Genomic DNA, 27883 nt, shown 5'->3' with positions numbered 1-27883 from the left:
CAAGTTATAGAGGAAAATGTTCAGCGAAGAAAATATTTTTAGCCCGTGACTATTTAAAAAAATTTCAGCTCGTGGAGCATTAAATTAATGCAGCTTTAAGGTACTGAGATTCAACTTTGTTAGTTATTTCCTTCGTCTAATCACAATAGTTTAATTTACTAACTCGATAAGCTATTCATCTAGTGTCTTGATTCAAAACAGAGTCTGATAATTGTTTATGTAATATAATATTAAAGCTAAATAGTTCATTTTTGCAATGAGCCTAAATTATTATTGAAGGTAATGTTTTTGTCATGTTTTACTCACTTTTAGATTTAGGCACTCATCAACCTGAAAATACAAAAAAAAAAATGAAAGGTATTATAAGTTTTGGGTATCTAGGAAAGATTGTATATATTTGCCCTGGAATATGTTTTATTTTTTTTTTCTACCAGCCAGGATGGATGCTTATTTTCTTAAATTGTTATAAAATCATTTAAATCATTTGTAGCATTTAATTGTGAAACATCAGATTTTTAAGCACTGCCGATATATTCCAAAAACATGGATAATGGTTTAAACCAGTTCTTATGGAAAAGTATAATTGGTTAGTGGCATTTGCAAGAAGTTTGATTTTGTGTTCTTGTGTTATTAACAATTTTCGTTTTCCTTGAAAAACTAAAACTTCATTATAGGGTTTTTAAACCTTATTTTGTTAATTGGTAAGTTAGCATTGTGATAAATTGAAAGGCATGTTGTTGTGGGTTATGCCTTCAAGTTATGCTTTTTAAGCACTTAACTTGTATATAAAGCAATGAAAATGTATACAAACTTAAGCTATTTTTCGCCCCTATTAAAATGTTTGAACTTTAAACAAACAACTATTTGGATAATTTAAATGGTCCACAATGCACTAAATGACTTTAGGCTGTGACATATGCGGAATCTTGTTAAGCCAGAGCAAGAGTAGATGGAAAATGTATTGAGATAAAAGGCTGTAGCACGAAAATCGTGTTCAAATGAATGAGGGGACAGGACCTGTGCCTCGATAAAGCCAAAATCTGAGGACTCCAGTGCACGCACTGAGGACTCCGGTAACGTAGCTGCGGGAAATCCAGGCTGACTGTGCGTGTTTGCCAGGATACGGGAACTCGGGATACAAACTACGGAGCACAGAGCACTGAATACGGAATACGGAATGCGGGATTGAATCATTGAATCGAATTGAATACGTGACGGCACGAAGTACCCAACACCGAATTCTACGTGTTGCTGTTTTATATTAGCAAGATGTCAATGCGTGTTTGCGGAATTATGTACAAACAGCAGGCACATACCCTTACACATCCATATCCACATGCCGAAATGTCCTGTTCCCTGTTGTTCTTGTTCTTTTTATATCTATCTCTATGTCCATGTCTATCTCTATATCTATCTCTATCTTTATCTCCATGTCCGCGTTAAAGGCATCAAATGTTGTCCAAATCAACAAACAACGAAAAAAGAGCAAGGAAACTGGAGCAGAGGAGAGCTCCCCCCAAAATTGACATCAGTTGCTGATTTTTAATTAAAAATTTGCGACGTGTGAAGTTGATTTCAATTTGGTCCCCGCCAAACTGACAGATGAACTGATATAGGAAGCTCAACTGGGCGCCGATGGGAAGCCGAAGTCCCCTCCCTGGATGTTCCGATGGTGTTTAGGACAGGAACATGGGCTATGGAATAATGGAATGATAGAGTGATGGAATGATTGAATGATGGAATGATGTCCGACCCATTACGTCCGTTCGTTTGTTGACCACAGAGAGGAAGGGGCTTTTCGATCCCATTCTCCGAGCGATAGCAGAAGTTTAGGGGCTTTTTTTGGGAAATGCAGTAGAGTGGGCAAAGGGAAAGGCCGTTTTTAGAAAGGTTTTTACGGGACTCGCGTGGCTGAAATAACAGTTGATGGCTGGCGACAGCTCGGAACAGCAGTCATCACATGTCCGCCGAAGGCCAGGACATGAATGGTGGATTCCATGGGTTGCTGGGCTCCGTTTCCCGGCGCCTTCATAAATATAGATTAGCAAATCGAAGCAGGATATAGAGCATTATTGGGTGGCTGGGCCAGTGACGGGATAAGCCAGGCAAATGTGCATTTGTGCATCAAGGGGATCGAACACGATTGCTGATTGCAGCAGTAGTAAATTGAGGTGTAATTCTCGGCAATTAAAAGTAATCTACATATTTTCTTGATAAAATTATATTAAATATTGAAGCCTTTTTAGGTGTAAATGCTATTAAGCGACAATTTTGGCTTTATCATTTAAAATAACAGTATGAAAGATATATTAGATACACGAGGGGTATTGATTGTTTCCTAGACTTCCATACCTATTTTTTTACACACGAAATTATAATTTTTTTTTGTTTAATTGGGTCACTATTTTGAGAGATGTGTGGCGTTATTCCGAAATAGTTTTTTGGCTCCATCCCACTAGGCACGATATCTACTCATGTGCCAGGTGCGATCCCCCGCAACCATCTTCCTCATGTGCTGCGGGTGTCAAAGTCATTGCTTTATATAATACCGTTACCTTTGTGACATTAACCTTATCGGGCAGGTCCAACAACACCACACAAGCACACAGCACACAGCACACACCATACACCACACACCACACACGCACACTACTATCTGTACTAGGTACTTGACATTCAGACACGGGCCCCGAAAAAGAAGAAATGATGAGAGTTCCGCTGCGGTCGGCTTTTACGAGCGATACGCGACCCAGAGACAGCGATACACACGCACTTTCCGATTCCAAAAGGGCTATTAACAAGTAATAATGACAACAATAACAACAACAACAACAGCAACAACAACAGCGACAGCAACAGCAACAGCAACAGCAACAGAAACAGCAGCAACATCAACAGGAGCGGCAGCCAGAACCATAAACTTAAGTGCAACAGTTAGAAAAGTCGCGGTCGCAGTGCCACACACTTGAACTCATAAATTCTGAGAACCCCCCGATAACCTACATATTTATATGTACTATATACACTCGCATGCGTGTCCCCCTATCGCCGTCCCGCTTTAACCGCTTCCCTCTCGCTCCCTCTCTCGCTGTGTTGTATAAATGGGCATTTGTGCGTGCCGCTGACGGTCGATTTGGATTTCGACGTGTGCGCTTAAGCCAGACGCAGCAGCAACAATATGTTGGCAATATGAGAATGATCCCGAAAAAATCTCCAAAAATTGCAATCACAACAGAAGCAACATTTTATATATGTATAAAACATGTATAAAAATACGAGCAGCAACAGCTATTATATATGTATATTGTTTACCTCAAATATTACCAGCAACAGCGAGAAATGCAGCAACCATTTTTGCAGAGCACAAATACGTCTTCGGAAATTGTAGCAACAATATCAGCAACAACAAACAAAAAAGGAATAGCGAAAACAGCAACAACATAAGCAACAACACCAGGAAATACAGCAGCAATATGGCCAGAAACAGCAGCAATATGCTCAACAACTGTAGCGCAAACAGTAACAACAACATACACAGCAACATCACCTACAACAGCAGCAACATCAACGACAATGGCGACAACAGCAGCAACAAGTTGTTGCAGTCGCTGCTATTATTATTATTATTATTATTGTTGCTATTGCTGTTGATTATGACAACACCGATGAGTGATGTGCGATATGATCTGGTGTCGTCTTTGTGTGTGCGAGTGGAGCCGTTGATATAACCATTAAAGCGACGGCCAAGCTCACAATCACTGTGCGAAGCCGCCTGCAACTTCGTCTTCATCTTTGAATCCAAAACCTCCTCAAAATACAGTGGTTGGGCAGAGAAAAAAGGGGAAACTAATGAAGATTTGCATTTATGCAGAATTTAAAAAGAGAGAGAGATGAAAAAAAAAGATTTGATTACACGATATATATATATTCATATATACATATACGATATTTTATATTATATATCTATATAATATATGAAATATATTACAAATTAGAATACAAACAATCCATTATATTAATAATTGTATATATAAATTTAATAGTAATATATACATTTCTAGTTACACTAAAAGTTTTTAATGACCATCCATCAGAAACTGCAAGTACTGACTACTCAATTCCAAAATCTATCATGATCTATCATAAATAAATAACAACACATTCGATTTTGAAATTTAAAATGATGACAGTTTGTGAAGCATACATAGAAAAACACATGCTTCTTTTACAACCTATAGGTATTTAAGAAACATCTGTGTATATTTTGTCACTTATTCCTATTGCTTGGTAAATAATTGAAATCTATTTGGTTTTTGGTCGGCTGGGTATTGTAGAATTCTAATGGATTTCTTAAATGGTTTAAAACTGTGTCAGGTGCAGATTTTACTGATATTTCTAATATATATGAACCAATTATATGGTCGTATTTACCCATTTGTCCCACTGTATTGCACCGCTTTGTGTGCGGCCACAGAACCGGTATTTGTTGTTGATCCCCCGACCACAGAGAACGCAGTGGGTGGTTGGGGTAACGGACGATGGGCTGATGGTCTGATGGTCTGATGGGCTGATGGGTGATCCGGACAGAGGAACAGCTGCTGGGGCACAAAGCGCATTGTGGCGATGCCCCATCCCGTGCCCCTTTTTTGCTTTTTTTTTCTGCCCCGTCACCGACTTAGTTACTCATTGCTCCCCCGTTTTCTTGTACTTTTCCAGCGCTTGGCAGGAATAAGCGATCGATTCCGGAGCAATGGCACCGCCCCACTGCCTGTTGGTGGTCCTGGCGCTAACGGTCTTTTTGGGGGCCAACAACGGCCTGCCGATCACCTCGCGACCCATCGAGGGCAACGTGCAGCGGATGGTGTGGGAGGATTGGGTCAGCCTGGACCCCGAGCAGCGGAATCTCACCAAGGAGAAGAAGGTGACGGCCAAGTCGATATTCACGCTGCCCTTTCGCCACTGTCCGCCGGGTCACACGCTGTACAACCAGCTCTGCATCCCGCAGTCCAACATCGATCCCACGGACCTCATCAAACAGGAACTAATACTGGCCGGCTCCTCGAACGGCAATCCCCCACCGCCGCCCATCGGCGATTACGACTATGGCGATGACATGGATAGCGAGGAGATCGTCTACGATCTGTCTGTCATACCAACTGCCATGCAAGATGGTGTGGCGCCCAACGCAGGGCCAGAGGATCAGGCGCTGCCCAGCGAGGATGCACCCCTAAAGTTCAATATATTCGAGAAGAAATTCCCCACTGGCACGGGCACGAACATGGGCACGGGTGAGCCCGAGGAGCTGCCACTGCCGCCGGACATGGTGGCAGCAACACATGCAAGTAGCAGCAGTAGCAGCAGCAGCAGCACCACAGCAGCAACATCTACCAGCACGATGGCGACGACAACCACGACGACAGCCGCCCCTGCGGGTAATGCTGCCGGCTATCGTAATGCTGGCGGGGATTTGCAGGCCGCTCCCAGCAATTCGCTGTCCACAACGACAACAGTGGCCCATGGCAACAGCAACACCAGCAACACCAGCAACACCAGCAACACCAGCAACACCAGCAACGCCAGCAACACCAGCGATTTTGGCCAAGTGGAGGCCATTGTGCTGCCGGCGGGTCAGGCGCAGGATGGCTCTGTGCAGCTGGTGACCAGTTCCCTCACCGATGACCCCGATGACTCATTTACCACCGCGAACGCCAATGCGAATGCGGAGGCCGATCTGGCCCAGCTGCTCAAGGTCGACGCCTTTCTGCCGGCCTACGATGGCAGCATTGAGCTGCTGCCGCCGCTTTTCAGTCACCGTAAGGTGACGCCGCCTCTCAGTGCCGACCAGGATGCAAAGCCCAAGCAGACGGATGAGACTGCCGAAGAGCTGGAGGAGGAGCAGGAGGAGCAGGAGGAGGAGACCACCACTGATATAGTGCCAAGTGAAGAGGGGGAGGAGGAGGAGGAGGAGTACACCACAGAGACGGCAATAACCATAACAGACGACACAACGGTTGCGGAGGCGTCAATGGATACGTCTCCTCCTGCCACCACCAGCACCACCACCAGCACCACCAACACCACCTCCACCTTCAGCTCCAGCCAAACATCACCACATCCGCCCGAAGAACCCGAGATAGATGAACGTGAAAATCGCCTGGTCTTGATAAAATCGAAAGTGCAACCGGTTCAGCTGACGACAACAACAACAACAACATCGGCAACAGCAACAGCAACATCAGCAGCCACAACTGCAGCTGATTCGAGCTCCACTGACCGGTTTCATTATCAGCATTTTGTCGAAGATGTTGCTGCTAGCAGCACAACAGCAACACCAGAGCCCAGCAGCAGCAGCATCAGCAGCAGCATCATCAGCAGCATCAGCAGTAGCAGCACTGCCAGCGAACCGATCGAGCAGAACGATATGCCGGCGAGTGACAATGACAATTTAATGACAAATACAATTGGTGGCCAGGGCGAGGAGGATGATGCAGGGGTGCGTAAAGCCACCAGCTCCAGTGAAATGAATGCCCAACAGGAATTGCGGCTCATCAACGAGCTGGTAAAGGGCAAGCAGCGAAAGCCGCAACATCAGCAACAGCAACTCAGGCCAACCAGCACAGAAGCAACGTCAACTGAGGAGGCAACCTACCCAAATTGGTCAAAGGTGATGCCGCAATTAGGCCGATACACAAGTGAAGCGGAAACAACCACAGAGACAGCAGCAACATCGAGCCAGGCTAATGAGAGCAGCTCGACGGCAGCAGCAGCAGCTGCTGCAGCAGCAAAACATTTGAGTATTACAAATCGTAGCAATAGAAATAGTAAAATAATTAGAGTAGAACAGTTGGCTGAAGAGCCAGCAGCAACAGCAACATCAGCAACATCTCCCAGCAGCAGCAGCAGCAGCAGCAACCCAGATGGCTACACGCCCTTTTGGTGGCTTCCGAGCATTGGGTGGCATGTAGATCGCCAAGTGGATCGCAATGGCGATGATCAGTCGCTGTTGCTGCGGTTCTTCAGCACATTTCGCGGCAGCGACACGCCAGCAGCAGCAGCAGCAGCAACTCGCCGCTAACAGCAGCATCAGCAGCAAATCAGAATCACGGCAGCAACTCCTGGCTCTTGCGAGCGCTTAGAGCCACAGGATGTCGCTGGATGTCTCGTGTAGTCTAGTGTAACTTAGTGTCGTGTCAGCAACAGCGTTTCAATTGCGTGTTGAAGTTTGTTCACAGTTGTCTCACCCTTGCACTCAGCCCTTGTCAGAGTAAATATTTATTGTCTTTTAATGTTTTAATCGAATGCCAAATTGTAAATAGCATATCTGAGAGAAACACACTACTTAGCAACAACTTTTGCCCATTGCCCATTGCCCTTCTCATTTTTTCTTTTCTATATTTTTGCCCTGGCATTATATTATATTATACCTTATTTTTTGTGTTATTTAAACTGCTTTCTTTTTTAAGTTGTTGATTTAATTTTAGGGGGACCTTTTTTTATATTACAATAGTTTTATATGTGCGTGCTGCTGTCGTTGTTGCGAACCTTAGCAATATTTAATTGTGATTATTTAGGCTTACGAATTGATTGTTAGACTTAGGTAAATGTATTTGTATACCCTGAATCTTTTGATTTACATTTTTTTTTTTATTTAACTCCAGTCGAACTTGCACAACTCAAAGCCTTTTGGCAATTTTAAGTAAAATCAATGCTAACGCTGAAAGTCTCGATTTATGGAAGTTCGACTGTAATACAAGTAATATCACTATTATAATATTACCTAATGTAAACCCGAAGCATTTGTTGTAGCTGTCTCTGTGTATATAGTGCAAAGGCCATTCAAATCGAAGCATTTTCAAACGCATCCACTGAAACAACACGAGTATATATCCTTATCATGTAAGTCTAATAGTTATGCTAACCACTGTAAACATAAATCAAAACTAAAGCCGAAAATATAGTGTAATGCATGTATATAGTTATAGAAGAGGTGTTTCGATCCATTTACTCAACCGAAACGAAACGAAACAAAACGAATCAGGCAACCAACATGTTTTGTCAATTGAAATTCAACCAACAACCAAAGTTCTGAAGAAAAACGAATGCGAAAATGCAAAAATGCATGAACCGAGTCTTTTCATTCGGGCAAGGGTTTCCCCACGATTTGATGGCTGGCCACAAGTCTGCGGTAAGTATCGCACCATGAATTCGGTGTGATTATGCGGGATTAGGCGGCCAACTTCGAGAAGAGCTCCGGGCGAAACGCATTCAACCGTAATGCCAACTGCCACGCGACTGCAACTCTATGAAGATTCCTTCGCCATTCCACCCTCAAAAGTCTGGCCGAAAGTCGGGTATTTGGACCTTCGCACTGCAAATTGGCAGAAGAACAAAGGCACAGACCAAAAATCAGCTGGCAGATCGACAGGTGGACAGATGGATGGACGGCTGGTTTTGATGGCTTTCGGTGGCAACTGACATAAAGGGTTGTCGAACAGAGACATTTGGGCCCTGCACCGAGAGAAATAACTAATTGTTTTCACATTTTCAAATTATTTATAATGTTCAATTTATAATTGTTTGTGAAGTTACAATCTTTTAACAGAAAAAACCTAGGATTTTACATTTGTTAAGCAATGCTAAGATTTGTTATTTTAAATTTAAAATTCGATATCTAATTATAATGGCTCTATAAAGTAGTTTTATTTGCACTTTATTTTGCAGTTTTTAATGCCGATTGATTGGTTATCTCATTGTGATTTTTCAACTTTAAGCCAATTCCCCATTCGCACAATATTGAAACGAAGTTACTCTCAGTGCAGCAAAAGGGAATGAAAGCGCGGCTTGGCGAACGATAGCTGCCAGTCCCCGACGAATCCATTCTGGAATCGAATAAAAGGGCGGCCGAAAATTTGAAAGATGGAAACAAAATCAGCTACAGGAAGTCCTCACTCACAGGATCTGTGGGGAGGGGAGGAGTGCAAGAACACACACACACACACATGGACTGCGAAAGGACTAACAAAATATGCAAAAATATCTGTCAAAATATGGCGTTGTAGTTGTGAGAGGCCCGCCGTCTGTTGCCCAAAAGAAATGGCATTAGGAAAATTTAGACTTTTCCCAGCAGTTTCGAAACTTCCGTCCCCCCTACCCTTCTCTTATTTTTTTCCCGTCAGCCTCTTGTCGAGAAATGTCCTTGGCAAACATATGCAGACGGCATGTTAACATGGCGAATAAAATCATGTGTGCCAGCATCTGTGTGTTTGCCTAACGAGCTGCATTAGTCGCTGATTGCAGCAGCTGAGCTGAGCTGACTGTGGATACAGATGCAGATGCAGATGCAGAAGCAGGTGGAGATGCGGTGGCATCTTGTTTCCGGCCCACTAACACCTGCCTTCGGTAGCCTGCATTCGCTAGAAATTTAAATCGCACACCACACCACTCCACACCACACGCACGCCATCTGTGGGCGAGCGGCGGAACGCAGTTGGGGCTTGGATTTTTCTGCTGCATACTTTTAGGCAATTGATAGAGCTAATATTTTTCATTTCAAACAAAAAGTGTTTTTCACGATTGAATAGAAGTACTATCTAGCTAAATAACTTGTTATTTCATCTATCTAACACAGCCAGGCTAAAAATCGTTATAATTTGTGGCGAAACCAGCGTTTAAATAATTAAATTAATAATAAATTTAGTGCTTTACACAAAACTAAACAGCAAAAAAGCCACTCCAGACCATTTATAATTTGAATGAGAACCATGCATCTTTGGTAATAAATGGTGAAATGGAAATCAAGAAGGCTCGGTCCATAAAACTCTTAACAACTGTAAAATGGTTGCCATACCATTGAAAAAATAGAGAAGGAGACGTGAAAATGGGCTTAGATGTGTATGGGTGTGTGTCTTTTGTAAGCCATGCACAGTGGTCAGCAAAATCAAATTTTTCTGTCAAGAACATCTTTATTTTATATTTGTCTAAGTGTTTACATCATTGAAATTAAATATCATCAAACTTATGATTTACCATAAAGTTTAAGTTTTATACAATATTTGGTAAAACTTTGTAAAATCAAGCTGATAATGTCCTATACAAACATTTAATAAAAAAAATGTATTTAGTACAATAAATTGTAGACCCTTTTGTTCGAGTTCGGATTCGTGGACACCGAGATTTGAAATCTTTATGTGTGGGTATATCTTTAGCCAGTTTATTCTGGTAACAAATTAAAAATAAATAAGGACAAGCAGTTTTTAACATTAGTTTGTTATATCAAAAAATTCAATAATTTTGTTTATGTAGTGTTTCAAAATGTGTTTCTCCTTTAAATTGAAATAAAAAAAAAAGAGCTTTATGGCCCACTGTGCTATGGTAAAAGGAAACTTCTGTTTATTTAAATATTAAGTACAAGTGCACACACAATCACACAGACACTTAAACGCTTGCAAGCTGTGTCTGTCTGTGTGTGTTCTTATCTGTGTTTGCATAAAATATAAATGAAACGGCGCCTAATGCTTTGAAATACAAAGTTTCAATGTGTTGTGCAGTATTTTAGTTTTCAATGCCTGAGCTTTTATGCAAAGTAAACAAACCACTCACACACCCGGTCATACACAGACGCGTAAACACACATACAGTTGTGAAAAAAATACTAAATGCTGCTCAGTGCCTTCATTTAATATAAAACTTTTAACACAACTTTCACATTTTCTTTTACAATATTCTACTTGGGGCTAACGATTGTTCACTTAATAACTACTAAACGGATCACCTAGCTAAGTTTATGCTGAACTATATATTTTTATATTTCCTTTTAGTTAAGTGTCTGAAGTTTCAATTAATAGCTTTTGTTTATAAATTTATATTGTATTATAAATATAATTAATTTGTAAATAGAATTTATGGACATGGAATATCAAAAAGGTTTCAATACATTTGAAATAAAAAAAAAATTAAATTATTAGAAGTTCCTAAAATGTATTCCCCAACTGTTGGACCATAAACACATCCATGCCATCAATGTTTTTCAGTGTACATACATATTTGTGTTTGTATTTACCAGTTGAAGCATTAGCCATTGTCTGCTTAACAAACCAGCCAACAAGAGCCCACAAACCAGCCACGCCCACTTTTTGCCCTCTCCTTTTAGGCCCCCTCCCTCCGCCTTACCCCCCTTAGCCACCATGGCCCGCTTTTAAGCCACCCATGGCCACTGAACTGAAGCTTCACAATCTGCTCAATGAATCTCAATAAGTTTGTCATGGCTCTACGGCTAATGCATGTGAGTGTGATTGCGATTGTGAGTGTGTGATTGCCAGTGGGTGGGTGTGTGGGTGCTGGTGTGCGAATGTGCCAGTGTGAGTGCGTAACTGTGTTTGCATTCGTGTGCGTGTGCTAAATCAAGCGGTAATTGGTTCTTCGGCTGCCATTTCCACAGCCAACTGTTCGTCCTTGCCGTTGTTTATATAATTGAAACTAACACAAATAAAGTGCAAAAGCTTTCTGATTATGGGGATTTGCGCCTGCCACAAAATGAGGCAAGTGCCGACCCCCCTTCCCCCTTCCACCTTGCCCCAAGCCAGGTCTTCTGCCGCAGGCAATCGCTCGAGGGGAGCAATAAGAATGGGTGCAGTCCTCCGGGACAGTGGGTTGCTTTTAGGTAATTTCCTGATTAGGATAAAACTGTGTCCGCGATTATAGTGAAATTTAATCATTCGGAGGATAATAGATTCCCGGAGAATATATTTTCTTTACAATTGAGGTTAATTTTTAGGAGGCGTTAAGTCCGAAAATCAAGTTTTACATAAAAGAGATTTCAAGGTGCGGACGTTTTACGATGCAGTAGTCCGTTGAGGTGTTTTGGTCAAAAAAACCTTAAAGTTTTTTCAAAGTTATTTAAAAAGTTATTAACAATGTCAAAATTCAAATATATTATATTTTGGAAAATAGAAAACTGTTTTGTGACAATTAAAAAATAAAACTTAAGTGTTGTTAGTATGAAAAATGTAAATAAACCTTTTTAAAACGTTTCTACAGAAATTAAATTAAATGTTAAATTAAGCTAGGATATTTGTTTTAATTTCAAAAAATGTTTTGAACGAGTTTTATAAAAAAATTAATTAAGTTTTATATACTTTAGAAGCCATTTCTATTTAATAGATCAATGAGACGTCATGAAAAAAAAATTGGGCAAGGTTTTAGTATTGTATGTATCATTGTTCACGCAACAAACTAATACCAATTACTCCCACTGTGCGGCAACCATAAAAGCCAAGATTTGAGGGCGTGTGTGCTTGATTACTGGCGTAAGCTCGTGTGCGTTTGCTTACTTAAGCTGCTGTTAACTTAAGTATAACAATGATAAGGATAACGTCGGGCATTCTGCTACCTGCTCTTGTTTGCAACCGCCACTCCACTCCACTCCACTCCTCTCCACTCCGTTCCTTTCTGCGACTGCTAACACGTGTTTGCACCTTATTTATTTGCCACTTTGCCTGTGCTTCCGCTTCCATTGGGCATTTCAGCTAAGTAATTGGAATGGCTAAGATTGGGCTTTAGTGCCAGTATATCCCCTGTATCTGCCTAAGCCTTCAGTCAGCTCATTACCCAAATGCTTACCGATCATTCAGGCAAAATACGAGTGTTCGCCCTCAAACTGCATCTCAATTAGTGGCAACAAATGTGAATTGCATTTTAATGCGAAGCATAATTCTGAAACTGCTCTGTTCGGCTCACTTTGAAAATTACCACAATCTGGGGCTTGGGGCTTGGGACTCGGTAGAGTTCAGTTCACAATGGGCCATCGGGGATTTTCGTGGGCGGAAAGCGAGAAAAACTGAGCCAAGCTGTCATCAATTAACCCATGGCGTCAACGATTAAGCGTGCCCCACAATGCGATGACGAGTCATGAATCATTGCAGCCCTCAGATCAAGATTACACTGCTGCTGTCATTATCTCTGATTCCCGCGGCTGCTCGGCTACACTGAGCGAACTTGTTCAACCATAGTTCATTAAGCAAATTTCGAGTTCATGGGTTAATAATGCCCATGTGCAGCGATTTCAAAGTCATTACTCCTAATTGACTGGACAAATTCCATTGAACTGGTTCTGAAAACGATTTGAAACGTATTCAGCATATAAAAATGGATTGGAAAATTATATTTTATTGATGCCAATTTTTTGTGCCTTGATTTTTAACGATACATATATTTTTTGTATATTTTTAAAAACTTAAAATAACTGGCCACTTTTTTGTTGCATATATTCCTTATTTATTAATGAAAAAGATTAGCAACTAAATCAGAACCCTCATAATTTTTAATAAATGTTTTATTAACCTTCAATAAATATCTATAAATAACCCATTTTCTTTCCGTGCAGTTGGACATATTTGCACAGTCCTTTGTCCTCGGGCTATTTGCACCATTTGCAGTCATTGCTTTCGCGGCTCGCTTTTTTAATTGAGGATAAAAGCTGTTCGAGGAGGAGGCCGGGGGAAATGTGAAAAAGCGGCTGGAAAAAGTGGGCGGGGAAAAACCAGAGTGTTGAGCCGCCTGTGTTTTGTGTAATTTTGGGGAAAAATCAAAGCCCAGCAATCTCATAATGCCTCGTCGCATTCATTCGTTTTCCGCTTTCCGTTTTCCGTTGTCCGGCCGGAAAAGCCATGCGCCCGTTGTCTCTGGCCACTTGTCATAAATAAGCAGTGCAGCTTGCAGGACCTTGTTTGCCACCCAATTTTCGAGGCCGCCTTTTCCCCCGCCTTCCCCCGCTTTGCCCAGCTTACCCCGCGTTTTCCTCGATTTTCCATCCACAATCCCATGCTCGCACTTCGAATCCCTGGGCTCTCGCATTGAACGAGCGAATTCAATTTAACGAGAAATTGCAACAATCAACGCTGCTCCTGTGTCCTGCGTCCTCTAACCCCACCATCCTCCCCTCAACCCATTCCATTTTTCAGCCCCTTTTGTGCCACGCCCCCCTCCACACATTCTGCGGACAGTCGTTGGGCGGGGAACAAAAAAATGGCCCAAAAAACAACGCACACAATCGCAAATGTTCAGACAATGGCAAGGATTTCGAGCAACAGGAGCCGCAACAACAACAAACCGAACAAGAGGGAGACAGCCTGAGGATGCTGGAAGGAGAGGGGCATATGTGGCAGAGAAAGAGACGGGTAGCAATAGTGATAGTGGTGGCGCAGACGGACTGCAAGAGGCACAAAAAACTTGGGGCCAGAAAAAGGCAGCGTATGCCAACAATGTAATTTTGACGCTTGATCTCGACGGACACACATGCCTCGCTACACAGAGAGAAAATATGTCATCAAAAGTAATTAAGATTTTATTAAAGATATTTTTTTTAATTTATTTAAAATAAATCTTATTACTGAAGATCTTAGTATTCACAAACTCCTTTATTGACACTTAACTAAATTTATGACATTTTGTGTATTCGAGACGATGGAAACAGCACAAGCCATATAAAAAAGCTTAAAAGAGGTCGTTTTCTCAATATCCAGTTAATGTACCAGTTAAGAAAATGAACTGAACGATAAACTTGTTGCAAATGTGAATCGGGTTTCATAACGTATGTACTTAATCTAAGTAATGTAAGGCTCACATTTGTAGATAGTTATACCAGCTGACTTTTTATCGTGCCGAAAAGTAAGAAACTTTTAATTGGATTCCTAATAGATATTAATTTTATACTTTAATATTTAAGCATAAAACTAATTTGCATGGCACACAGAATTGTGAAAACCAACTCAACTAATACCTTCTTTGAAAACTATATTTTTCGGATAGCCATGTTACAATGTTATACATTATTTATTGCCGTGTACGCCCTTATGAAAAGCAACTCCAAAATGGCAGATGGGAAACACGTTGGTTTCACAAAAAAGAAAAGCATCAAAAAACTTTGCTAGATAATGGACACCCCAGGAATTCGCTGGCCGCAACTCACCAAAAAAATGTGGAATTCGAAAAATGGAGCGGAATCGAAGCGTTAAATACCCTTTGATAGGGTTTGGCTTAACTGTGATTTTATTTATTAAAAAAAGGCAAATCAATAAAATAAAATAAAAAGAAAAGAAAACATTTTAAGACTTCTCAGATATCAGAATTCTTAGTATATTATTATTATTATAAATTAAATTGGTATATTTTTCAGTAATAATTGTTAGTTAGATAGCAAACAAGAAAACTAAACATATATTTAATGGCATTTAATTAAAATTGTACAATAAGTATGTAACAAAATAAAATAAAATCAAATCAAACTTAACAATGAACTTTAACCTTTAGATGGAGTACGTCCTCCAAAAAAGAGGAAGCATGCATGACCACTTATGTGTGGGTCATTGCATCTCTGTGTCGGTACCTGTGTATATGTGTGTGTGTGCGTGTGTGTGTGTGTTTGTTTGGGGGTTTGCTGCGCTTTTTATTACATTTTCCACGCGTTTTTCGTGCGACTTTCGTGTGGTGCATTATTACTGCCGAAACGCCAGCAGTGTCCACACTTTCCCCACCCACAAAGCCTCATAATATTTCATGGCTGTTGCAGATTGTTGACATTTTGGCTGCCCTGCACCTCCAGGCTGTGTGTTTTGCTTCTTTTTTATTTTTTTAGTATTTCATAGCTGCTGTAGTTGTTTCGATTATGCGGCAACCGGGGGAATGAAAGGTGGTCGTTTTTAGAGGAGCGGGGACCTTCCACGAAGCAGCCACTGCAGCGGATGCAAACAAACGCAGCCAGCACCGCCAGGAAAATGTTGGCTAGGGGGTGAAGTGGGGTTTTTAGGGTGTTAACTGGGGGTTAACTGGGAGTTGTGGGCTGCAGGGGTTAGCTGCATCCGCAGTCGCGTGCAAACAGGATAAAACGCGCATCTGTCGCAGTGTCCATCATCATCGTCCTCATCGTCTCCATCATCGCAGGGGCATCCTCATCATCAGGATGTTGCAACGGACATGTCCGTTGTTTTGATGTGAGTTTTGGCTTAGTCGGAAAGTAGGCGATGGTGTGGGCGGGCAGGACGCTTTTCCGGGGCTACATCTAAAGGAAACTCGGATCAGAGAAACCTCTGAACGCTTCAGTGGAAGCCATCCACGGCAATTCAATTAAATTTAGAAACTATGCCAGCGGGCGTGAGGGCCTTCAATTATTGTAGTTAATTTAGTTGGGTATTTAATTTGCGAGTTTCCGCGAGAACTTTTATGTGGGAAGCTTTCACAATTTAATTTCCACCATATTGGTTTCCAAGAACTCGTGATTAGCTTTAACTGAGGACGTTTAAAATATATTAAATAACAGGAAGTAATTTCACTCGATTTTAGTTAGCCTATGATTTGCGTTTAATTTTATTAAATTTTTATTTAAATTTGTTGTTTTCAATTTGATTTCAATTTTAAAATAAGTCTGCAAAACGAAGTTTCTTGTCTGGTAGGTAATAGAAAATTATTGACTTGTGTAGAAAAAATAAGCAAGAAGAAAATAAAAACGTATTTCAGAAATTTTACTAAATTCTGCTTAGGAATAATTTCATTGAGTGGAAAACACATCATTCTTAATATAACCTTATTGTAATAGTTCAAAATGTAATGATATATATATTTGTAATTAATATAAGATCAACTTGGAATTTTTCTAATAAATAAAAAATAAAAAAGAACGTTTAAGGGTCGCCAAAAGTATGCAACAATATATTTTGAGTTCGTATGTGCGATAGAATTACAGTATTGCAGATTTTGCTGCCTACTTTTAGACACTTTAATACCAACCATAGTATAATAACTGAAAATTAAATCCACACACCTGCTGATAAATTAAAACACAACGCAGTAGCCCCACAGAGACAAATCGGGGCCGAATCACTTCAGATTCGTTCCGCTTCACACATCCACATTTCCATACCCTGGAGATCTTGGCCAGAATTACAACATCGGGATCGATCACACCCTCACATCCTCACGAACTCACACCCATGAACGCCGCCGTGTGTGTGGTGGTTACAGTGCCCACCGAAGCGGAGGAGCGGCGCCTGAACAGCTGCTGCCTCAGCTGCGGTGGCTCGCTGAAGGGGAAACCCCTGGGGCAGTTGCCCCAATGCGAGCGCTGCCTTCGCCTGGAACAGATGGCCGGCGAGGCCCTGACCATTCCGCCGCCGAATCGCCAGAGCAGGGCCCTCCAGCTGCGCGACCTCAGGGAGGACGCCAGCCTGGAGCAGCTGCTGCGGGCCATTGCCGAGGAGCTGCGACTGGAGGATGTCTTCTGGTCGCAGGACGTGGCCGGCAGGCAGCTCCAGGCCCGCTTCGACCTGCCCCAGGACGAGCGGTACGAGCGCCTGCTCTGCACGCTCCAGGATTGGGGCGTGGGCGAGCGCCCCGGCACCCATGTGTCCGAGACCCGAACCCAGACCCGAACCCGAACCCGATCCCGGCCAGCAGCCAAGCCCCCGAATCCCGGCCAGCACGACCATAGCCCGCAGCAGCAGCAGGCCCAGGGCTGGCAGAGTTTCATGGACTCGGTGCGCTGCCGGCTGAATGTGAACCAGGTGGTGCGGCAGGTGCGCCGCGATGCCACCCTGACCTTCGACTTGTGGTGCTCCTGTTGGCCGCCGCCCTGCTGTCGTGCGTGGGCCTGGTGGAGAACAGCTTCCTGTTCCTGTCCAGCTCCATGCTGATCTCACCGCTGATGGGGCCCATCATAGCGGCCATCTTCGGTTCGGTGATCGGCGATCGGGAGCTGCAGTGGCTGGGCCTGAGGAACGAGCTGCTCGGCATCGCCGTCTCTGTGCTCATTGGCTTCGTGTTCGGAGCGCTTGTCTGTGGCTTTGGCCACTTCTTTGCCATCTCCGCCGGCCTCACCGATGAGATTGTATCGCGCTGCGACACCCATTTCGCTGGCCATTGGCGTCTGCACGGCCTTGGCCTCGGGAGCAGCCGGCGCGATAGCCGTGCTGGGCGGCAACACGGGCTCTTTGGTGGGCGTGGCCATATCGGCCTCCCTCCTGCCGCCGGCCGTCAATGCGGGACTGCTGTGGGCCCTGGCCATCGGCTGCCACTGGCTGGCCACGGACAACGAGCTGCTGGTGAGCCTGCAGAGGCACAGCTCATACTCGACGAGGCTGCCCGTGGAGCTGCTGATCTGTGCGGCCGTGAGCATGGCCCTGACCCTGCTGAACATCGTCTGCGTCTGGCTGATGGGCGTGGTGGTGCTGCGGATCAAGGAGGTGGCGCCGGCGGTGCAGCGGCACCAGCAGTTCTGGCGCCACGACGTCCGCACCGCCCGCGAGGTGGCGCTGCTGGATCCCGATCTGCACGAGGCCATCGATCGGCTGGATGAGGGCTCCCAGTTGGGCCTGGCACGGCAGGCAGCCTCCGCCACCGGACTAAACGGATCCGCGGACTTGGATTTGGATTTGGATATGGATTTGGACTTGGGTGGTTCTACTAGGCAGCAGGCGGACAACTATCACACGGTGCACGGGTTCAAGGAGTTCTGCATCACGCTGCACCGCCTCAAGTCGGCGCCCAAGGAAGCTCAGCTGCCCACGGTGGTGGAGCTGTTTGCCAGGGGCCCGGAGACGAGTTTTGGCCAGGCCGGCACCACCACGGCAACCACGAACATCGCCACAGGCAGTGGCTTCAGCAGCTGCCGCAGTCTGCCGGACATTGGCAGCCTGTCCCGCCTGTGGCCACACAGGCCGGCCAGTGCGCTGAGCATCCACAGTGTGTGCTCCAGTCCGGCCAGCAACGGACCGGCCATGGCTTGCACGAAGAGGGAGCGCCGTGTCCATTGGCGCGAGGAGCAGCTGGAGCGGGACATCTTGAGCGGCAGGGAGGGCAGTCCGCTGCGGAGGACCGGCCAGGTGCTGATACCGCTGCCCAGCTTGGAGCAGCCGGACCGACCGCTGCAGCTGTTGCCCTACAAGAGGTCAGAGGTCACAGCGCAGAGGGAGCAGGGACAGCGGCAGGACGAGTTCCAGGCCTAGCCCTCAAGCTGCTAGCCACTAGAAACCGCTAACACCCATCAACCATCAACCATCAACCATCAAGCGCCAAAGAGCAGCGCAAACATCCAGGACGACTGCCTCGAGCTTCGTGTCCAGCTTTGATTACTTGCCGATCCAGTGGCCATGTCCTTGTTTGCCCAACACTTGAAGCCGCCAGCACTGGCGGTCGCTAAGCGGGGAAAAAGTGTATATATGCGCCGTACATGAACCATATATAACAACTAGAAAAAAAATCAAGAAAAAATGTATACACACACTGAAAAAAAAAGAACGTTGTAAGTCCAAGCATACCCAATTAAAAAATCTTTCACTTTGATTCTAATTCTTTGCGGAGTTAAGGTATTTCAAAAATGGAAATATTCATTTTTTACTAATATTTCATTTGACTATTCTCCTAGTAGATTTTGTACATTAAAACATAGTTTAACATGAAATATAATAAGTCATATATTTATTTTTACTATTCCATTTTTTATCAGTGTAGAAAAAAAAAACAAAATATATTAAAAAAGTAATGTAGTAAGTCCAAGTACCTTGATCTGCATTTCAATTTTTATTTCATAAAAAAAAATCACTACATTTAATATGCATTGCATTCAATATTATGCTTTTATATTTTATAAAATTTGGATTAAATTGCCATATATTTTACTTTTTCAATTTTGTATCAGTGTATAAGCCCTTAAGTCAGAGTGGTTCAGATTAGTATATCTTTAAATTAATCACAATATAGGTATGAATATTTTCAATATATTTTAAAGTACAAATTTTAAGAATTTCTCTTTTTTTCATAATTTTGTTCTAGCTTCAAATTTATGTATTGATATATGCCTAATATCAGATGGCCTTAAGCTTGTGAACATTCTAAAAAGTCACAAGGTCTTTGGTTTAAATAAGTTACTAAGCCAATCTATGATTAAAATGAGAGCACCTTAAGTGCCTTAAAACAATCTTTTACGTCTGTAACGCTGCTTAAAATATTTATTTGACTTAAATTGTAACTTAATTAGTCAATGAATCATTAAGCTTGTCGAAACAGCTCAGAATCCCTAAGGCCAACAGGTGGAACTACTTCGCCAAGGACTTAAAAAAAAATCAGCCAAAGGTCTGCCAACTTTCCACTCTCCTTTCACATACCTATATGGTCCCTTTTCCGCAGCTCGGACATTTTTTCAACCTTTAACTTGGCCAAGTGAAGCTGGCGAATGGAGAATGTGCCGCTTAATTCACTTACCATTGAGCAGATTGCTGGCCATCGGGGTCCTGGCTCTTGTTTTTATTTTCCCTGGTCCACTGCCAACTGAAGCCAACCAAGTCGATGGACATCGAACTCGGTTTCTGTCATTTTCCTTCTTTTTTTTGCGCTTTCACTCATTTAGCAAATTAACAAAAAAAAAAAAGACAATCTTAGTGGGAAAACACTGGTTAAAATTTAGGGATTTAATAAGTTTTCCTTTACCCGATGTACGACTACTTAAAGCTTAATTTGAATTTAATTTTGGTAATTTGCACTATACTTCCTAACTAATTTTAGTCGGGATGTTTCAAAGATTTGTACTTACAATATGAAAATTTAAACCATGCTAGCTAGTGCTTTAATATCTGAATAAAAATAAACAATTTAATTAACATTGAAATCATTAAAGTAACTTATCCATTAGTTAGTAGTTTAAAAAGGGGAATACCTGTTTTGGAGTATCATTATTCATTATTTTATAGACAACGAATTTCTCTCGGATTAACAAAGGCCCATGTTTAGGTTCCTTCAAAGACGGACATCTCCTTGGATTAATTGTTTTATCGTTCGACTCCTTTCGTTGGCCCTTTCGAGTGTTATTAACCTGGCCGTGTGTCCTTTTCAGCTGCACCCGTCTCGTTCAATCGACCATTAGATGGCAACAACAATTACGTGTTGCGCTTTTATTGTGGCCAGCTCGTTTGTTTTTTTGCCCCTGCTCCGGTGTGCATCCTTTGACCGGGCTGAAACGGACCGGGGACAAGTGCGAAAAAAGGATACGAGCCACGTGTGATTGCCCTTTGATGTGCCTGTATCCTGTGGATGTGACTCTGCCTCACTCCGCCTCTCTCCGCCCGCCCCTCTTGTATTTTCTCTAATGTTTATTTGCCATTCCAGCGCCTGTTGTGTGCTATTCCCTACCAGCCATAGTGGCCATCCTTGATCCTTTTCCTGCCCGCCAGTTTGCCGATTGTCCTGTTTGGCCTGGTCAGGTGCGACATTTGGCATGTCCACGCAATTAGCGCCCTTGTCCAGCCCGCTTTCCGCAGTCCATTTCCCATTTTCTCTGCCACACACCCACTCGTCCTTGCGGCCCTCGATTAACTCGTTTTCACCGACCTGGCCGCTAACAAGGCCACATTTGTCCAGCCATCGAGGAGCGGACGAGGTCAGCACAAACCGAACGTGCACTTCAAAAAACCCTACGAAATTCAAGGCAAATCATGAGCCAAAAAACGAAGGCTTAGCTAAATTACAATTAATCTCAAAAACAAAATGTAGTTTTTTTAATGTCTTTTGACCATTTTTTAGGTCATTTAGTTTTGGTTCAGAACTCCCAAACATAAACATATCCAAAATTTATTGATATTGAGAAATATTATTTTGACTTACTAGATTTTCATAATATTATTAAAGGGATTCTTTAATTTTTGTTTTTAAATTTTATTTTTATTTTGCTATAATAATGTTTTTACATTAAATTGTAAAAAAAAGGCCTTTGGCTAAAATTTAATAAAAATAAATGATACCAATAAGGTATGACAAATTTTATAACACGGCTTTTTATCATTTTTTTAAAACCATTCTGTTTTGTATGCCAATTGTATTACATTTCATAGCTCGTAAAAAGCCTAATGAACATTTATCTCAGTGTATTTGTTCGGGCGTCAAGTGCCTGTTCAAGTGCATGTTCCCCGTATAATTTTATGATGGATGTGGGCACTCATAGGTGATCCACTTTAATGGATGTGTGAGCACGTTTATGAGGACAAGGTCGAGGCTGTTGGTTAATCCTTTTTCCTTAAGAAAACTTATGTTCCTAAAATATTTTGTAATTTTTACTGGGCTCGCTTATTAATGTATAATAAATTACGATTTGAAGTAGAAGCTACAACACATAATGCACATAAATATATAATGTATTTAGGTTTTAAGCAGAAACAACTATTGTTCTAAAAATGAAAATAAACATATCAGTTAAAAGTTGTCCAGGAGTGTGCAACCATATATTTTGAGTCCGAAAATCCGAAAAGACATGTACGATCTATTCTTACACACACCAGGAATGGCCAATACCCCATTGATTGATTGCTTTCGAATAATCCCCGTCCTAGACCGCTTTTTGCTCTGTTGCATTGTCCAGATTTTGTCAGCGCTTTGGCATTCTGTGTCCGGCTCATTATTTAGCATAATTATTTATAGTTTTATTTATCACTCTTGACAAGTTTTTACGGTCGCTTCCGCCGCCGCCCGAGCAAAAGGGGCTAAAGATGCCCAACAGCCAGGCAGAACTTTGCCGGCCCACAAAAAATATGAAAAATCTGCGAGGAAGCGGAGGCAACTCGGTAGTGGAGTCGAGAGTCCCAGGGAGAATGGCAAGGCAAAACATTTAATATTAAAAGGGGCAGGAGCAGGGCGAAACTTTGATCCTTTTGTGTACTGCGCTCTGCTGGGCTGCGCTGCCCCACCGGAATCAGAAGGCGAGGCTATTTTACACTCTAAGAAGAGTGCTTCCCTTTGAGTCAAAAGTGCCTCCCTTGGAGTAAGTACTGCATTTGACGTTAAATTAATTTTCTTCTTGCAAGGGAAGAAAATTGGGGAAGAGCTTACAAATGTAATACAACATCGTCTGCTTGTATCTTGAGTATATATTATATTAAGCCTGACCTTAAGTATTCGAAATATTTCTATCTGTTTAACAAAGAAAAACTATTTTAAAACAATATTTATAAAACAACAAAATCTTAAATATATATTAATATATTTTAACACTATGTTTTAAATGACGGATACCTTTTTTTTTCATTTCTAACGTCTGATGGCCTAATTCTGTATGTATCTGAAATAAATTTATTCTTTCATAGATTTAATTTATTGATTGATTAATTGAATGATTGATAGAATGATTTATAAAATTATTTGTTTATTTATTTTTGTTTTTATCACTAATCAGTTTTCCTAGTATTGTTTGTAAGCAATCAAATAGAAACTTTAATAATCCTTTTTTTTTAATTTTTAAGTTCAGTAATGGCTTATTTTTTCATTTGTTTGAGTATTTTACAACCTCGGCCTTTCCAATTTTAAGTGTTTTTTTCTTATCAGCTTTGAACGCTCTTCGTTCGAGAGTGCATTTTTTCTGAGTGCACTTGGTTCGCTTGCCTTGTGGCAGTCTTAGTGCCTTAAATAGTTGCACCTTTGGCCACTCCAAGCCAAAAGAAAGCCAGCGCAGTGGGAAAGTGGAAGAGACTGGAGTGCAGTCGAGTGGAGTGGAGTGCCAGTGGAGTGGAGTGGACTGGATTGTTGTGCTGTGTTCTGGTTATATTCTTTCACTATTTTTCTCCTATTTTTCGGACACTGCTGGCGGATTACGGAGCACATGCTTAGTGCCTATTATTTATGGACCCTTGAAACTGCAGCAGCTGCAGTGGCGGTCACAAGAAGAGAAGCCATCGCCCAGCATGGTCAATTGATTCCTGTGTCCTGCGTCCTGCGTCCTGCGTCCCCTATCCCTTGTCCCTTGTCCAGCTGAATACAGATCCTTAACCATGGCAAGAGCAACACAACAGCCAGATTACGCCGTATTTGGACCGGCCAACAGGTGGTGTGGAGCTTCCACCTGGCCAAGTTAATATGCTGCCTGTGCTGAGGCACTCGTTTCCTAACATCAATCGGAAGTCCATTCTTTGTTGGGGCTTAATTTTTGAGCCAACTAATAAACAATTATAAAACAATATTGTTATTGTAAGCTCTAATTGTGTTTGTTTAGTTGAGAAGACTTAAGACTTTTGCTTGAAGTGACATTACGACTTATGATGCAGAAAAAACTCATAAAAGTAGGTTGAGCAATAGATTTATTTTATTTTTAATTTATTTTAAAACGGTTTAGACCTTAAAGTTATATACTTCTGTTACTATGAATAGCAAATTATGCTACAGGCGCGAAACGGACTTTAAAAGTAATTTCAAAGGACAAGTGATTTCTGTGGCACCGACTATTCAGATTAAGTTAAAGCGAAATGAATTAAATAATCCTAAGACTCAACTAAAAAAACCCTGCTACAAACAATGGTATAATATTTCAAACAGTAATATCCCTTACAATTAAATCATTTTTAAAAATTTCCCAAGCCGCATTCCCAAAATTCAACCATGGTATAGCCGAAAAGTGTTCATTACCACTGCAAAAAACTGCGAATTTTCACCCTTTCCAGTAGCCTCGTTCATGTATCCTGAACTCCTTGGCTCAGCTTCTGGTCGAATCCATTTTTTTGTGAACTGGCAACTCGGGGGCGAACTTCGCTTTGGCAACAAATTGCACTGGCTTTGTCTTCGGGATGCGTTTTAATCTGGCCATTGTTCCTGGTCCTCGGCCCCAGGACCTCTGCCTTGGTCCTCTTTTTGCGCTTCGCTTTCCTTTTCCTGCCACTCCGGCTTGTAAATTATGTGTTTTAATATTTCACAAAGACTCAAAACTGAGCAGTTTGTTTATAATCTTATGCCCGTTTTTGCAGCCCCCACTCGCTTCCTTCTTGGGTTTTAATAAGCCCCCAAAAAAGGCTTACTTGGAGTGGGCGTGGCCGACACAGGCAGTAAATATAAATAGCTACAAAAGACAAAGATCCGACAGGCGACGAGCGGAGATGATAGAAAAATGTTGCAGCTGCAACTTTAATTTGCACAAAAAGGAAACGAATTTCTGCAGCTCTCATTTATTTGTATTGGCGTTTCCTTTGCTGCTTAACCCTTTGGTGGCTCAAAGGGTCTTGTTAACTGTCGGATTCCGACTCAATTAGGCAGGGCTTTATCCGAAATTTTGTGTACCCGACTACAGAAATCGAGTAGAGGAAAAGGTGTGCTTCTCAAAAGCTATTTGTGTTTGGTTAGTCTAGAATTTCAATAAGGTTACAATATCGTAAGACATTGACTAAACAAACACATTTTTTTGCAACAACTTGTAAAAATATCGTACAATAATAAATTAATAATTTAATTTTGAACTCAATAATAAGATACTTATTTTTACTATTCCATTATTTTATAAGTGTGCATTTTATTTGTTCTTTATCTTTCCATGTCCATTTTAGTATTACCTTTTATTTAAAAAATATTATAAATGTTTAGCTTTGTTATAAGCAAAATAATTATTTTATTAAATGGAGGTTACCACACAAATTAATGATTCTGAAAAAATCGATGTGCTTTTGGAGCTCTACTTCTGCCTGGGTAAGAAACCTCTTATCCTTGAACAAAAATCTCCTTAATTTGTTCTGTGCACCTGGAAATCGGCAATTACATGTGGATCCTGGTAAACGGGAAGTTGGTAAAAATATGGCTGCCAACTGGCAACTGCCAACTGGCAGTCCATAAGCAGTTTCCCCTCGCATTCGCATTCGCATTTCCCCTTTTGCCAGACTGATCCTTTAATGGCCAAAACCATTGACCTGGGGCAAACTCGGGACTGACTTACGAGTATAGGCAACTTAATTATCTGCGACAATTACAAGCAGGCAACAAATCTAAGCAGGAATGTCGTGTGTGAATTGTGTGTGTGTGTGTATGTGTGTGTGTGTGTGTGTGTGTGTGTGTGGGCTGTCAGCACATTTGTCTACGTGGCGTATGAATAATTGCAAATGCCAACAATGGGCGGCATTTGTCGTTGTGGTTGTCGGTGTTTGTCCTTGTTTCTACATTGGTCCTGTCTGCTCCTGCTCCTGCTCCTGCTCCACGTCCTGGTCCGTGTCCTGCACATTCCGCATTTGATATACAACTCACATATATGTTTACCTGGCTCTGTGATCATTTAGATAATAATTCCGAATGTTAATTGAGTGCAAGGGTTTCGCAGGCGGACAAAAGTTTCTGGCGTGGCCAGTGTGAAAATTAATTAACTAAATTATTAAGTGGCTGGCAAAGGCAATGGGCCCCTACGGCACGCTCTGGCCAAAATGAATATTGTAAATTATGCTTTTATTATTGCCGCAAGTTGTTCGGCACGATAATGACGATGTCATGCCTGGCCATGTGCCGGCATTCGGCTTTAATTGCGGCCTAGTGGCCAAAAATTACCTGACCCAAAGTCCCCCATTACTGGTCAAGACATTAAGCAATATTTATGACAGCCAGCCACCCGCCCACCGGAATTGCACCGCCAAATGCTTATTTAATGAGTTAATTATTTTTTGTATTTATTGCAGTGCCAAAATATGCGAATGAGCAAACATGAAAATATGCGCAATTAAACGTTAAGCACGAGAGCAGTCGAGAAAAACCCATTAGAATTTTTGGGGTTTTTTTCTTTTTGGACGGCAGACTCAATTAGCGAAGGGTCCGAGTGGTGGAAAAACAGTGGAAAATGGGGGAAAATGGGGAAAGTATGTACGTGGAACAAGGGGCGAATCATGCATGTGCGCCTCGTTTATTTTCCTAACAGTTTTGTTTGAAATACGATTTCAAAAATAAATTGCTAATATTTTCGTGCTTGTAATGGAAATGTATTGGGGCTATGAAATATAAATAAAATTATATTGTATTTTATTAGGATTTAAATCAATACCTTAAAACTGTGCTCTATATTCACAGTTAAGTTTTTATAAATGTAATAAAATGCAATGCTTTCTAGCAATATATTCACTTAAGTTCATCAGTTTTTAATATATATATTTCGAGTCCAATCATAGTCAGCAAGAAGAAAACCTCAAACATATCTTTTGCAACTTTCGTTTAATTTTGCCATTTCATATGATATGGTATCAGCAAAAAAAGACAAAAAAGCAATGACCGCAAGACTTAAAACAATGGAAAGCCAAGAGCCACGCAATCGTTAACCCGAATTAACTTGTTTAACCCATTCGTGGCCGGCCGCAGAAATTAAAGGCAAACATGAAATGATTTCGGCCGCACAGACAAAGGAAACTTTTCCAATTTCCGAGCACATTGGCTCGAATGCCGCTGCTGCCGCTTCTGCCGCGTCAATCAATCAATCAGGCAATCGTTCATGCGCACATTAATTTATTCATTTTAGCGGAATCGCAACGAGAAATATTTTTCCATTTAATAGCTCTCTTACCAATTTTCGTGCGGGGCGGGCGCAAAACGCTTTTAATTACTTAACCGGAAATTGGCAATTAAAGCGATTTAACGGCCCACATGAATGCGGGCCTCCGACAGTGGCCCGAAACCCCGGACAAACATAAGAATTTCGGAGTGGAAGTGGAGGCATTCCCCCTTTTAATGGCCACTTTCCTCGCTCCTCTCCGCGTTCTCATCAACTAACGTCATCGTTCAGGGCCTTAATCAAGTTTTAAATGGCCACAAACCGACCTACCCCCACCACCCCCACCAGCCCCCATTTTCCTTAAGGTGCTGCCAACTTGTTCATTGTTATTTATTGTGTGTTGTTGTTATTGCCGGAAATTTATTTCAATTTTCGCCAAGCTGCAAAGTTTTGTATTGTCATTGCGAACGTTTGCCTTTTTCCAATTAGAGATGGGCGGAGGTTCTGGGGGGGTGGGGGTGGTTGTTTTTGGGGGTGAGCCGAGGGAGGGGGGCAGGGGTAGCATAAAAACTCATTTAACTTTTTTGCCCAGCGAAACGTCAAACGCCCAGCGAAAGTTGCCCCAGCACATTGTTTTTT

The 27883-nt window shown here is 42.1% G+C and overlaps 3 protein-coding genes across 7 annotated transcripts in view; 2 read left to right on the top strand and 1 right to left on the bottom strand.

The window, feature by feature from the left end:
• LOC128265743 (chaoptin) overlaps positions 1–332 on the bottom strand; it is a 75443-nt gene extending 75111 nt beyond the window's left edge. The window contains exon 1 of the mRNA XM_053001944.1: positions 307–332. The gene's annotated coding sequence lies outside the window, so the exon portion shown is untranslated. The remainder of the gene's footprint in view (positions 1–306) is intronic.
• Positions 1–8120, top strand: part of LOC128265744 (protein folded gastrulation) — a 33576-nt gene extending 25456 nt beyond the window's left edge. For all 5 annotated transcript variants that reach the window (XM_053001949.1, XM_053001945.1, XM_053001946.1 and 2 more), the window contains one exon: positions 4717–8120. In XM_053001949.1, the coding sequence (XP_052857909.1) occupies positions 4751–7075 (2325 nt within the window). In that variant the 5' untranslated portion in view covers positions 4717–4750 and the 3' untranslated portion in view covers positions 7076–8120. The remainder of the gene's footprint in view (positions 1–4716) is intronic.
• An 8735-nt stretch (positions 8121–16855) lies between these two features.
• Positions 16856–19293, top strand: LOC128265741 (uncharacterized). Its single transcript, XM_053001942.1, is given in 3 exon segments — positions 16856–17592; positions 17595–17896; positions 17898–19293. Coding segments are annotated over 3 exon segments (2007 nt in total). The 5' UTR covers positions 16856–16982; the 3' UTR covers positions 18993–19293.
• Positions 19294–27883: the final 8590 nt, after the last annotated feature.

The sequence above is a fragment of the Drosophila gunungcola genome, unplaced genomic scaffold (assembly GCF_025200985.1).
Source record: "Drosophila gunungcola strain Sukarami unplaced genomic scaffold, Dgunungcola_SK_2 000152F, whole genome shotgun sequence".
Taxonomy (NCBI): Eukaryota; Metazoa; Arthropoda; class Insecta; order Diptera; family Drosophilidae; genus Drosophila; species Drosophila gunungcola.
The sequence above is the reverse complement of the archived record's forward strand: the minus strand, read 5'-3'. Positions and strand labels throughout refer to the sequence as shown.